General features: G+C 35.4%; 1 protein-coding gene across 7 annotated transcripts in view; it reads left to right on the top strand.

Moving 5' to 3' along the window:
* The window catches only part of Ehbp1 (EH domain binding protein 1), a 305,708-nt gene that overhangs the window by 260,838 nt on the left and 31,800 nt on the right, over nucleotides 1-13,070 (top strand). For all 7 annotated transcript variants that reach the window (XM_070004546.1, XM_070004547.1, XM_070004551.1 and 4 more), the window contains one exon: nucleotides 1,827-1,950. In XM_070004546.1, the coding sequence (XP_069860647.1) occupies nucleotides 1,827-1,950 (124 nt within the window). The remainder of the gene's footprint in view (nucleotides 1-1,826; nucleotides 1,951-13,070) is intronic.

The raw sequence follows: 13,070 nt of genomic DNA, 5'->3' as shown, positions 1-13,070 counted from the left end.
TACTTGAATTTTTGTGTGGAAGCATGGCTCTCTTTAATGGTGCTACTTTATTATCTACAGTTTGTCCAGATATTTTCATAGATCTGTCTTTGTTGGATTTTAAATCCTTATAAGTACGTTCAGAGTTACTAACTGTACTTTTGGACTCTAAATGTTACTCACTTTAAGTTATTCACTTTTAGATCTGGGGCTATCTAAATACAGGAAATATACTGATGAGTTAGTGTAACTTGCATGGTTACAGAATACTTGAGTGAAATCTGTTGTTCTCCAGGATACAAAAGGAAAAGAGATCTGATTATGAAATTTGTTGTTATTCTTAACTTCTAATCAGTAAAAGTGGTGAATCATTTATCACTTTTATCTTTGATATTCATACTGTCTTTGCGAACTTTTGTCCCTTTGGATGGGATTTTTTTAAAAGGCTCCTTTAAAAATGCTCTGCTATCTGGTAAATACATTCAAAAAACACAAAATTATTCCAAAATCAGTTTTAAATAGTTTGAATTTTTAAATCAAACTTTTCTGAGAAATATGAGTCTTAGGCTTTCTTAAAATATTTGAAATTTAAATTTGTCAGCTGCCAATTTAACAATTTCAAGTGAATTTATGTGGGAATATAAATTAGTAGTTCCGAAGGTATATAAGCATAATGAGAATTACATATGTGTATTGATCATGAAAATTCCAAAATGAGCTCACAATTTACTTAATTATTGATGTGTTTATTGTTTAAGGAATTTGTAAAGATAGTTCTTCATAGTTTCTTAGAGAAAGGAAAGCACTTGACAAAAGATTATACACATTTCTTTCTCTGAATAAGTGTTATAATTGCTGATGACAGTAGTAGTGGTGGTAAGAGCAATCAAATAAGCAGCTCTTCTGTATGTCTCATATCCTTAGGTCCCTTAGCCCTAGAAATATCGAAAGGTAAACAGAAATTCCAAAGGTGGCCATTCTTAATCTGTTTTTGTGAGAACCTTATAAATAATAACCCTGTTCTTATTCAAATTTCTAGTGTAAAAATAACAATGAAAGATGTACTGGTACTTTATAACAGAATTCCTATTTCAAATAAAGCTTGCAATGATAATTTTTAATGTAAATAGTTTTGAAAAGTAAATTTTCATATTGAAAACAAAATTTAGTTCTATGGAAGGTTAGCTGAATCAGTCTACTAGTTTATTAGATCCTATGTAGCAAGGTTTGAAACCACCTGTCAGGTTAGAATTTACAGCTAAGAATAGTTCATCAACACAATAACATGTTTAATTATAAAAGCTAGCTAGGTATTACAAACTTCTTTTTATCATTTTTTAGTGTTTTACATAACATAGTTCCCTGTAAAAAGGTCTTTTTAACTTTATATTTTTATAGAACAATTCTAATTCTTTCTGTATAAACATTTTAAGGATCAATTCCTTAGTAAAGCTCTACTTTGTATATTATACTTTTGAATGGAAGGTTTGTTTTGATAATCAGCTAGGGCAAAATTGAATTTTATCCTTATCCATGCCTCCCCCCCAAAAAAACTGTGACCGAATTCTTAAGGGAAAAGAATTAACTTCATGTTAGCTTTTTAAATACAATAAGTCTAGGTGCACAATTACAAATATAATGTTAAACATCTGAAACATTCACTATTTGCAAAAGTTTGGCATAAGAAAATATTCTAAATCACTGGGAACAAGTTGCTTTTCGGTTCTAAGGCTGATACTAAGGGTGTATTTGGTTCTCTAAGTAAGTGCTTTACTAAGTGTTTGTAGAAAGGGAAAATGCAACTTACAAGTGATTTTTTTTTCCTTCCTGTTTGTTCTCGTTAACAGAAAGGGTTCAAAGACACCAGTCAGTATGTTGTAGGAGAATTGGCAGCACTAGAGAATGAGCAAAAGCAAATTGACACCCGTGCCGCGCTGGTGGAGAAGCGCCTTCGCTATCTCATGGACACAGGTACGGTGCCCAATTACACTGTAAACAGTTTTGGCAAATTGAGCGTTCACAAACTCTTATAGAGTTTTGGAAGTGTGAATCTTTGAAGCCTGAATGTTCAGCAAAACTGCCTTGAAAATAAAAAGGCTGCGATTTGCAGCCACCTCTCTGGGCCCTGGTGATAAGAGTGCCTTCATGGGAAGTGATAACTCGGCCTGATACCGTGTGAGCCAGCACTATTGAACAGTGTGCTCATCCATGCAGAGTTGGAATACACATCTGTGCCTCATTGATATGCCACTGCTTAAAAAAAAAGTAAGATCTTTACTGTTCTACTGATTCATTGGGAAAAAAAAAAGATTTGGCCAGCTAAAGCCATGTACTGCATGAAACAGAGCACTGTGCATAGGGGACGGCTCCATGGACTAGATCACTGAAATTTGAGAATACTATCTGGTTACTGATGCTCCACAATTTTTTTTTTCAAGAGAACAGGTTTTTAAAAGTCTGTAATACTTTGTGTCACCGTTGCAATTGAAAGGATTAAACTATATACAAAGTTTTATAAAGATGAGTTAGAGCAGCAAGTTAGATTTTAACCAGAGGGTAGGTTGGCATTTAATACTGATTGCCTATGGTGATGGGGTAGATATTAAGAACACATTGAGTATTAGAAGTGTGTGTGTGTGTGTGTGTGTGTGTGTGTGTGTGTGTGTGTAGTTCTTTAAAATGCTATTTCTTCAAAAGGACAAAAATGAGAATTAAATTCAAAACATTCATATGAAATTTAAGATATGTTATATTATGAAAATACGTCAAAAATAAAAGTGAAAATCTAGCCCTTTATTTAGTTATTTTAATTGTTTGGTCATATGAAACAAGACTAGCATGGAAAGCATGGGAAAGCTTTCCTGAATTTTTTCTTCACTATTTTCCAAAAACACTTTTATAATAAAATAGCTCCTTCAGAATAATGATTTACACAGGATATTTGAAAATGCATATTCTAGTGAAATCCAAAGATACTGAAATGTGAAGGGTTATTTGGTTTTATCTGGCTCAGTGGTTTTCAGACAGCTCTGTGGAGCCCCAAAGTTTCTTCAGAGGCACCTCAAGGGCTGCTAGAAAAGTAGGAAAACTGATGGGCATCTGGCTTCTTACCTTATTTCAAGAAGAATGTCTGTGAGTGAGTTTATTTAATTTCAAACAATAGGCTTCTTGGAAGAGTTTGAAGAAAAGGTTCAATAGCTTAAAATTGAAAACCAAAAATCTTTTGGAGAAAATGATTATTTAATCCTCTCATTGTGCAGGTAGGAAACAAAGGCGTGGTAAATGCTTAGAATCACACACATCACCAAGTGGCTGACCTTGGACTAGAATTCAGGTCACCAGAATCATATATCTGAGACCTCTCTCACCACACCAGATACCATGTTTTTCATTTTTCTAATAGATTATATGCTTGTACCATCATGAACATAAACCAGCATACCATTTTACATTTGAATTTTTTTGTTTCTAAAGGGTTTTTTAAATATTTGCTGTGTTAGCTATATAAAAATGTAAATACTAGATAATGGAATTACTCTAGTATACTTAAATTATTTCCTTTAAGTATTTAAAAAAAAGTTTGATTTTCTGTTTTGTTAGCAAATGGAAGTTACCACCTTTCCTGATTGTGTTGAATAAGTTAGATTTTATTCTATAAGAAGCTTGTGCCACTAATAAAAAAGAATAGCTAGAATTTGTCTCCTTTTCTCTTTTACACATAGAGCCTGATTTAGAATTCTAACCAAAATAGACTCAAATTCCTCTTCTAAAACCACATATCAGTAGTTTTGAAATTGCCCATTCCATCTATTCGTCATTTATGATCTGAAAGGCGGTCACAAGTTACAAATTGATTCTAGAAATCCCTAAATAATTACTATACATTTATTCCCCAGGACAGAATCTGATCCTAAGTCTACAGATTGAGATTCAGACTACAGATACAGACTAAAACTGTCTAGGTTTCTCAGCTTGAATTACCTTGTATTGTAACTTCTTCCAGCATAAATAAATTTTTAATATTTGCCCTCAAACTAGTTAATATTTCAAATAAGGGATAAAATAAGAAAGCAAAAGCATATATTTATTCTTTTAATAGTACTAGTTTTCTAGTGGACTAGAGATTCCAATGTACTTTCTTTATCTTAGCCTTAGAATGAAATGTAACTTATTCACACAATGAAACTGAGGTTCATATAGAGAAAAGGACACATTAAAGATCAGGAAAAGTGATACTCTTCCAGTTGTTCACAAAAAGAACAGAAAATTTATTCTTTTAAAATATTTAAAGGAAATACTTTAAAAGTGTACTACAATAGTTATATTATCCAGGATTTACATTTTTAGTTCACATTTATTTTATTATTGCCAGTCCTGGGGCTTGAACTCAGGACCTGAGCACTGTCCCTGAGCTGCTTTTGCTCAAGGCTAGCACTCTACCACTTGAGCCACAGTGCTATTTCCAGCTTTTTCTGTTCATGTGGGACTGAAGAATTGAACCCAGGGCTTCATGCATGCTAGGCAAACACTCTACCACTAAGCCACCTTCGCAGCCCATATTTTTTATTTTTTTTATTAAATAGTTTTATAAAAGAGTAGTCATTTAACAAAGCAGTTTTTGAATACAATATATCTTGGTCAATGTTATCCCTTTCAACATTCTACCTACCCTTTTCTTTCCCACCCTCTCCCTCACTCTACTTAATTTTTTAGGATCTATACAGGATTCTTGACTGCATTTTTTTAAAATGTAGTAAAGGCAGGGTTAGGGATTGAACCTGGGCTTTTAGACTTTTTAATTCTTGACTTCTAGTCTCTTTTCCCACCATGTTTTCACCTCACTCTCAGCCAGGGTTTTAGCCTTGAATTCTCCATTCTCCTGCCTTAGCCTCCACAGTGCTGGGTTACAGATGAGCATCATAACACCTAGTACCCACCATATCTTCTGTGTGTGTGTGCGTGCGAACGCACACGCGAGTGCGTGCACGTGTTTGTTTGTATGTACACATACCAGTACTAGGACTTGAACTCAGGGCCTGGGCACTGTCCCTTAGCTTTTTCACTGAAGGCTTACTCCTTACCACTTGAGCCACACCTCTACATCTGGCATTCTGGTGGCTAATTGGAAATAAGAGACTCATGGACTTTCCTGCCTGGGCTGGCTTTGAACTGTTTCTCTCAGATCTCAACCTCCTGAGTACCTAGGATTACAGGCATGAACCACCAGCACCCAGCTTACCATATCTTCTTTAATGAAAAAAATATATTTCACCTGTTTTTTCATTAAATAATGTTCTATTGTGTGACTATATCACATATTGTTTATTTATCTCTGATAATAGGCCATTAGATTGCTTATACTTTTGCCTATTATAAACATTTATCTTTGATAAATTTGTTTTTGAGGTATCTTTGAATATCTATTTCTAGTTCATTTATCTTTGATAAATTTATCTTTGAGGTATCTTTGAATATCTATTTCTAGTTCTTTTGGATCTATAACTAGGATTATGATTTCTAGGTCATAATACTTCTGTGCTCAATTTTAAATAAGTTGTGAGATTTATTTAGAAGTCAGAATATATTTTACAAAAAGAACACTTATCTATGTTTAAAAGCCATACTTAGTTCATAATAAAAGTAAATGATTCTAATGGTTATTCTTGATCTGCATCCTAAGTGCCCTGAGGTTAAGAAACTCCAGGTTTTATAGACCACTGCTTGACTTTGAAGCTTTTCTTGCTGAGGAGGTAGGTTAGAGAGGGTACTAGATAGTGGCCCTGGTTTCTGGACATTTCTCCTGGCATGATGGAAGAAGTCTTCAGTAGGAAAGAATGTAAGGAGCCTCAGTTTATCATGCAACAAGAAAAGGAGCTGTCTCAGATAAGGACAATTGCTGGGAAAATGCATACATAAATGGCAGTAACAGCAAGTATTAGGATTTATATAACTGGTTCCTTCTGAAATTGCTGGTTCATTCTAAATCAGTGACAGTCTGAGTACTTAATAGCATTGTCATGCATTTGTGTGTATGTGTGTGTGAAATGGTTAAGGAGAAATTCTTGTTTCTAGCACCTGAGTTTGTAATGACTGTCTGGGTACTGGTTGCTACACATATAATCCTAGCTACTAAGGAGGCTAAGATCTGAGGATCATGGTTGAAAGCCAGCCTAAACAGAAAAGTCCATGAGATTCCTATCTACAATTAATCAGAGAAAAGCCAGAAGTGGAGCTATAATTCAAATGGTAGGGTGTCAGCTTTGAGTGGAAAAAGCCAAGCAAGAGTTTGAGGCCTTAAGGTCAGGACCCAACACACACACACACACACACACACACACACACACACACACACACACACACACACACACACACACACACACACACACACACACACACACACACACACACACACACACACACACACACACACACACACACACACACACACACACACACACGACTACTGTCTTAGGGGACAGCAAAACGAATTAGTTATAAATATATACAAATATGTTCTAGGCCTCCACTATATGGATCTGTGTCCAGATGTGGCAGCCTTTGCAAAAATATAATTTATAATAATGATGAACCCTTTTTAGTGAGCTACAAATCACACTACTATGATAAATGGTGTTTCTTTTCCATTTCCAATCTGTTTTTATACCTTAGTTAAAACTTTCTTAGAATTTTATTGCCTAGAACTGCAACATTTTAATTCAGTGATTTTTTTAAAATTAAAATCCCAGCTACACTGGAAACAGAAATTAAGAGTATTGAAATTCATGGCCAGCCTGGGCAAACTATGATCAGGACTGGGTTTCCACAACAGGCTGAGCATTATGAGTCATATCTATAATCACAGAGGCATAGGTAGAAGGACTTCAGTCTTAGACTAGCCTGAACAAAAAATACAATATCCTATTTAAGAAATTACAAGTAAAAATGTGATAGTGTCATAGTCAAGTGGTACGGCACCAGCCATGTAAGTGGTAGGTTCTATTATCAGGAGAAAAAATAAAATAAACATAAAAGAAGCTAGACACTGGTGGTTCATGGGGATCTGGAGGCTGGTGAAGAAAATTCCATGGGAGTCTAACTCCAAGTAACCAGCAGAAAGCTAGATGGGAGGCAAGTGATGGAGTACCTGGCCTGAATTCAAAATTGACTACCACTACCATCACCCCCATTGGGGTGAGGAACACATGGGGATACAAGAAGATGTATCTTGCAACTTCATAACCACTAAGCATTGAGTGGAAGTAGCTTGATAAACTTTTTTAACTATTTTGTAACTTTTAGTATAGCATTAACTTTAAAAATTCAACTGAGCATTTCAAAGTTGTAAATATACTTAGGAAAAAAATAATTTTGTGAGTGTACTAGGTGGAACTCAAGACCTCATGCTCTTGCTAGGCCTTTTTTATTATCACTTGAGCCATGTCTCCAGTTCCAGCTTTTTGCTGGTTAATTAGAGAAAAAAGTCTTTTATTTGCCTACTTGGGCTGGCTCCAAAATGTGATTCTCAGATCTCCACCTCCAAGTAGCTGGGATTATAGGCATGAGTTATGTTTTCTTTAAAATGTGTCTTTATCGGGCTGGGAAGGTGGCTCAGTGGTAGAGTGCTTGCCTTGCATGCATGAGGCCTTGGGTTCGATTCCTCAGCACCACATAAGCAGAAAAAGTCAGGAGTGGCACTGTGGCTCAAGTGGTAGAGCACTAGCCTTGAGCTGAAGAGCTGAGGGACAGCACCCAGGCCCAGAGTTCAGGCCCACGACCAGCAAAAATAAATAAATAAAATAAAATAAAATGTCTCTTTATCTTATCCTTTGAGGAACTACATGTAGCATTCAAGCTGGCTTAAAGAAAGGAATTGGATCTACATACATACACACACACATATGTGTGTAACATATATGTGGATTGTTACTGAAAACTATCCCCCTTAAATCTCCAGAATTAATCTAGTATACTTACCTAAGAATAATAGTTATGGACAATGCTAATTATGTCCAGCTCTATTGATAATGTACTATATCCACTATTTTGTTATTTCTCACAATGGCCCTATGAAATAAATTCTGTTAATAATTTGGTCCTTTAAACATCACAGTTTCAGATAAGTATAAAAGACTCAGAGAAATAAGTATTGGTAGAGCCAGGAGTCAAACTCAATATGATGTCTCTGGATAATGTCCAGAAACTGGTTAACAGGGTCTCTGCTTAATCTCTTATCTTGTTAATGATAGACTTTTTATTTTACCAATTATTTATTAATTAATTGTGTCTTACTAACAATTCACCATTTCATGATTTATAAACATTAAGAAGTGGATCAATATTCCCTTAATGCAAAAAGACAATTAGCTGACCTATTTGACTCATTAGAGCTCTAACAAGTTCCTCTTAACTTTTTTTTTTTTGGGGGGGTGGGGGGGTTGGTTGTAGGGCTTGAACTCTGGGCCTGGGTGCTGTCCCTCAGCTCTTCAGCTCAAGGCTAGTTCTCTACTACTTGAGCCACAGTGCCACTTCTGGCTTTTTCTGTTTATGTGGTGCTGAGGAATCGAACCCAGGGCCTCATGCATGCAAAGCAAACACTCTACCATTGAGCCACCTTCTCAGCCCCCCTCTTAACTTTTTTTTGGTCAGTTGTGGGGCTTGAACTCAGGGCCTGGGCACTGTCCCTGGGCTTTTCTGCTCAAGGCTAGCCCTTTACCGCTTTGAGCCACAGCTCCACTTGCAGTTTTCTGATGGTTAATTGAAGATAAGAGCCTCACAGACTTTCCTGTCCAGGCTACATCCATTTTCATGTTTCCTATCCTCAAAATGACATTCTGAACTTTATTGTAATTATTAAAAATATCTTTAATGATTAGACTTAGACTTATAAGCTTGGTTAAAATCATTTAATCAGTACTATTTACCATGTGAAACTATAGAGACAATAAATACGTTTATGATGTTATATAAAGATTATTTTAATGACAAACTCCATTGACTATCAGTGATAAACATAATTGAATTAGCAGAGCTGTAAAATAAATGTAGACAAAATAAATATAGACAAGAGAATATGGGAAAGCTTCTGTAATGTTTTAGATTAATAGGCATGCAGAATTCTTCACATTTTTTGTTACGTTGTCCCTAGATGAATTCAAAGTAATTGGGGTGGTTAATTTTATTTACACAGAGCCGTTCACAGCGCATTAAATAATAGAGATAATTGAACATGAATTGTCAAGTGTGTACTGATATCAGACATATTACAGAAGGGAATGTGCATAAAACTTCATTTCTATGCAGCCATTGTTTATGGTAATTAAGTACACAGATTTATCCCTTGGTTGCCTTCCAAGCTTATGGCAACTGCTATTGTTGTGCTCCATTAATATGTAATCAGGAAATAGTTTAATTTTCTAATCTGCAGTTTGAGAATTCACTTTCTAACAACTCTTAATTACTGCATTGCCCTAATGATGCTCATGGTTATGAAAATTGAACCAATAAACTCAGTGGAAGAAGCCAGAGGGGATTATAATTCCAGAGGTGGTGCTTACTTAATAAACTTGTTATGCCTTCACCAGAGGGAGCTCAGTGTCCTTCAGAAGATTTAATTTTATATTTTAGAATTTGCGTTTCCAATATGTAAGAAGTTAGAATATTTAGGAAGAATTGTACTCAAATCTGTTTATGAAGAGTAAGATGTGTCTTTTTTAGAATGCTTTGTAAAGCACTTTAGCCTTTCAAAAATATTTAGGGACTATCACAAAAGATGTATCCACTATTTAAACTGACTTTATGTAACTATTTTCTATAAACATGTTCTTCTTTTGATAAACTAAATTCATAAAAATACAAATAGGAGCTATAGGTAAGAAATATTTGAATAGCTTTTTCGTTTTGTGTCAAGTAATTATTCCACTTTTAGATCTACATAGAGCATCTTTTTTCTTTTCTCATCTTCTCCCCCGACTTGAGTGCAGAATTTAAAAATGGTTGTATCATCTGGTACTGGTGGCTCACGCCTGTAATCCTAGCTACTCAGCAGGTTGAGATTTGAGCATTGAAGTTCGAAGCCTGCTTACGCAGCAAAATCCATGAGACTCATCTCCAATTAAGTGCGCGCGCGCGCGAACACACACACACACACACACACACACACACACACACACACACACACACACACACACACACACACACACACACACACACACACACACACACACACACACACACACACACAAGTGATTGACTCCTAGCCTTGAGCAAAAAAGCTCAGGGACAGCACCCCACCCCGGAGTTCAAATCCCAGGACCACCACAAAGAAAGAAAAAAAATCATACTATCCAATCATTAAACAGTGGATACATGTTTTTCTTTCATAACAGTTTAGTTCACAATTTAAGCAAAGTGCTTGATAGCAATTTTATTTATGTTTTCTGAGATGAAAGATCTTGTAGCAGTATAATTCCTTTTAACTGTATCTTAGAGGAAATAAGGGCATGTTGTATAGAAACAGATTACAGTAAGGGTATTTTATAAGGTCTTCTCTATCATGATCTTTTTCTCCCTAAAACCAAGTGTGGTGGTCTCAAACCAAGTAAGAGTGACTGATCAATACCACACATTTAACTAAATGTTTACCTGTCAAGTACATGCAAAGAATTTTTGTTAAGAAGAAACTAAGTGCTTTGTAAATATGCTTTTAAAACAGACTGGCTTTCATTTGATGAAGTTAGAAAAATAGCTTTAGTAATATAAGAGAATAGGTAGCTTTTAATAGTTGGCATTATTTTCAACCTAATGAAATGCATGCTAAATAAAATTTGTATTTTAGGAATAGCCTTCAATTTTTTCATATGTTTCCCATTTTCTTGGCATTTATTGACATTTTATGATGCTAGAATTAGTACTGGCTAGATATGCCTTTCTGTTCCTTATTCCCTACCCCACTTTCTCTGATGTAGGACATGAAAAATAGTATCTGAGAATCTACGTTTCTACAACATTCTCTTTGATTTTGAAGCCGCTGATCATAGATTTATTTTCCTTTAAGAACAGTTTTGAAACTATCCCCACTTGTAATGAATTGGCATAAAACAATCCAATTCTAAATACATATATATATATATAATATATATATATAGGTAAAACTTCAAGATGGGGAGTTATATATTTAATCACTTAGTAATCCACATTCATCATGTCTTTTTCTCATGGAAGGCAATGGGCAATACTGATTATACTTGGGAAGTCTTTCAAATTGAAGTAAACAAAGTTGTTTTACCCATATTCTATATATAGTCATTCTTTATCTTCAGTGATATTTGCAGTTATGGAGAAATGATACCTGATGGCTGTATTACTAAGAAACCAGATGCCTAAATATATTAAAGTTATTGCAGGTAAGAATGTGGCTGCACTCTGGATAGCAACTGGCTGGCTTGCTGAGTGGAAATTCTTTCAGGGTCAGAAAAGCAGATACATGGGGTTTAATTTATGCCTTTGGATAGAGTTAATTTCTCACTATTTTTGCATTGTGAATAACATGCTTTCTATCAACTGAAAGAATAAGAACTTATACATGCCATCCATAACTATGCTTAAGATTTATTTTTAAAGTAAATGAATAAAGGCTATTTGGGGTGACACTTTTTTATTAAAGCTACTACACATTGGGAGTCAGGTCAAGATTATAATCCCAGTCAGTAGTGGTGGTGCATGCCTGTGATTGTAGTATTCAGGAAACTTTAGGTAGGAAGATTATGAATTCAGTGTCAGCCTAGAGGCTACATGGCAAGACCCTGTCAAAAGAAAGGAAAGGAACAAAGCATAGATGGAGGGGAGGAAGGATTAATTTTATTAACTGTTTTCAACAGTATTACTACCAAGACAAATATTATAATCTACCACATTATTATATTTCTGAAGTATATTTATTTTTGTCAGTACTAAGGATTGAACTAAGGTTCTTGCACTTAGCAAACAGGCATAATACCATTTGGGCCACAATCCCTGGTCTTATTTATCCAACATTTTTTTTTATTGTCATTATTGTTTATGATGGTCCTTGGGCTTGAACTGAAGGCCTGGGTGCTGTCCCTGAGCTTTCTTTGGTCAAGGCTGGCACTCTGCCACTTGAGCCACAGCCCTACTTCCAGCTTTTGGGGAACTTAATTGAAAATAAGGGTCTCACAAACTTTCCTGCCAGGGCTAGCTTTGAACTACAATCCTTAGATCTCCAGCTCGTGGGTTTACAGGTACGAGCCACCAGCTCCCAGCCATCAAGTTTTCTCTTTTTATATCCAGCCTTTTTAAAGCAATCACTATATATTCAGTTCTCTAAGCCATATAGTCAAACTATTCCTTGCTTCAGAAAATAGACATGATTATTCTAGCCTAAATACTTATCCAAACTAGCCTTATGAGTCTGATTTTAGTCCAGTATTTAGCTTGAAAAATAATGGAGAACAGCCCCTTACTTTCCCTAGAGTACATGATCTCTTCTCACTCTCTTCAAATTATCAGTATAAAAGCTATACCTATAACAGTATTTCCATGAATAATGTAGAAGCGTGGCCCTTTCACATACAGGAAAGAGGGAAGCCATATAATTTATATTCCACCATTCCTCATGGTTTGAATTACCTGAAGTCAACTATGTGTGGTCTGAAATACATATTATCAGAAGGATATATCATTTATCTCACTTTATCTTACTAGATAAGTATTATATCATTATAAGAGGAAGCTATTTTAATGGAGAAATCCCACATTTGCGTGTCTTGTAATCATAGGGTACATATTATTATAGCTATTCTGTTTCATCTCTTACTATACCTAATTTGTAAATTAAGCTTCATCATAGGTATATGTTTTGTATGTGTACTAGTCCTGGGACTTGAACTCAGGGCCTGGGCACTATCCCTAAGCTTTTATGTTCAAACCTAGCACTCTACCACATTGAGCCACAGCTCCATTTCTGGCCTTTCGGTAGTTAATTGGAGATAAGAGTCTCATAGGCTTTCCTGCCAGGGCTACCTTTGAACCATGATCCTCAGAGTTCCTCCCGAAAAGGTAGAATTATGAGCATG

Source organism: Dipodomys merriami, unplaced genomic scaffold (assembly GCF_024711535.1).
Source record: "Dipodomys merriami isolate MVZ:Mamm:240054 unplaced genomic scaffold, mDipMer1.0.p SCAF_63, whole genome shotgun sequence".
Lineage (NCBI taxonomy): Eukaryota > Metazoa > Chordata > Mammalia > Rodentia > Heteromyidae > Dipodomys > Dipodomys merriami.
This window is presented reverse-complemented; position numbering and strand designations above follow the sequence as displayed.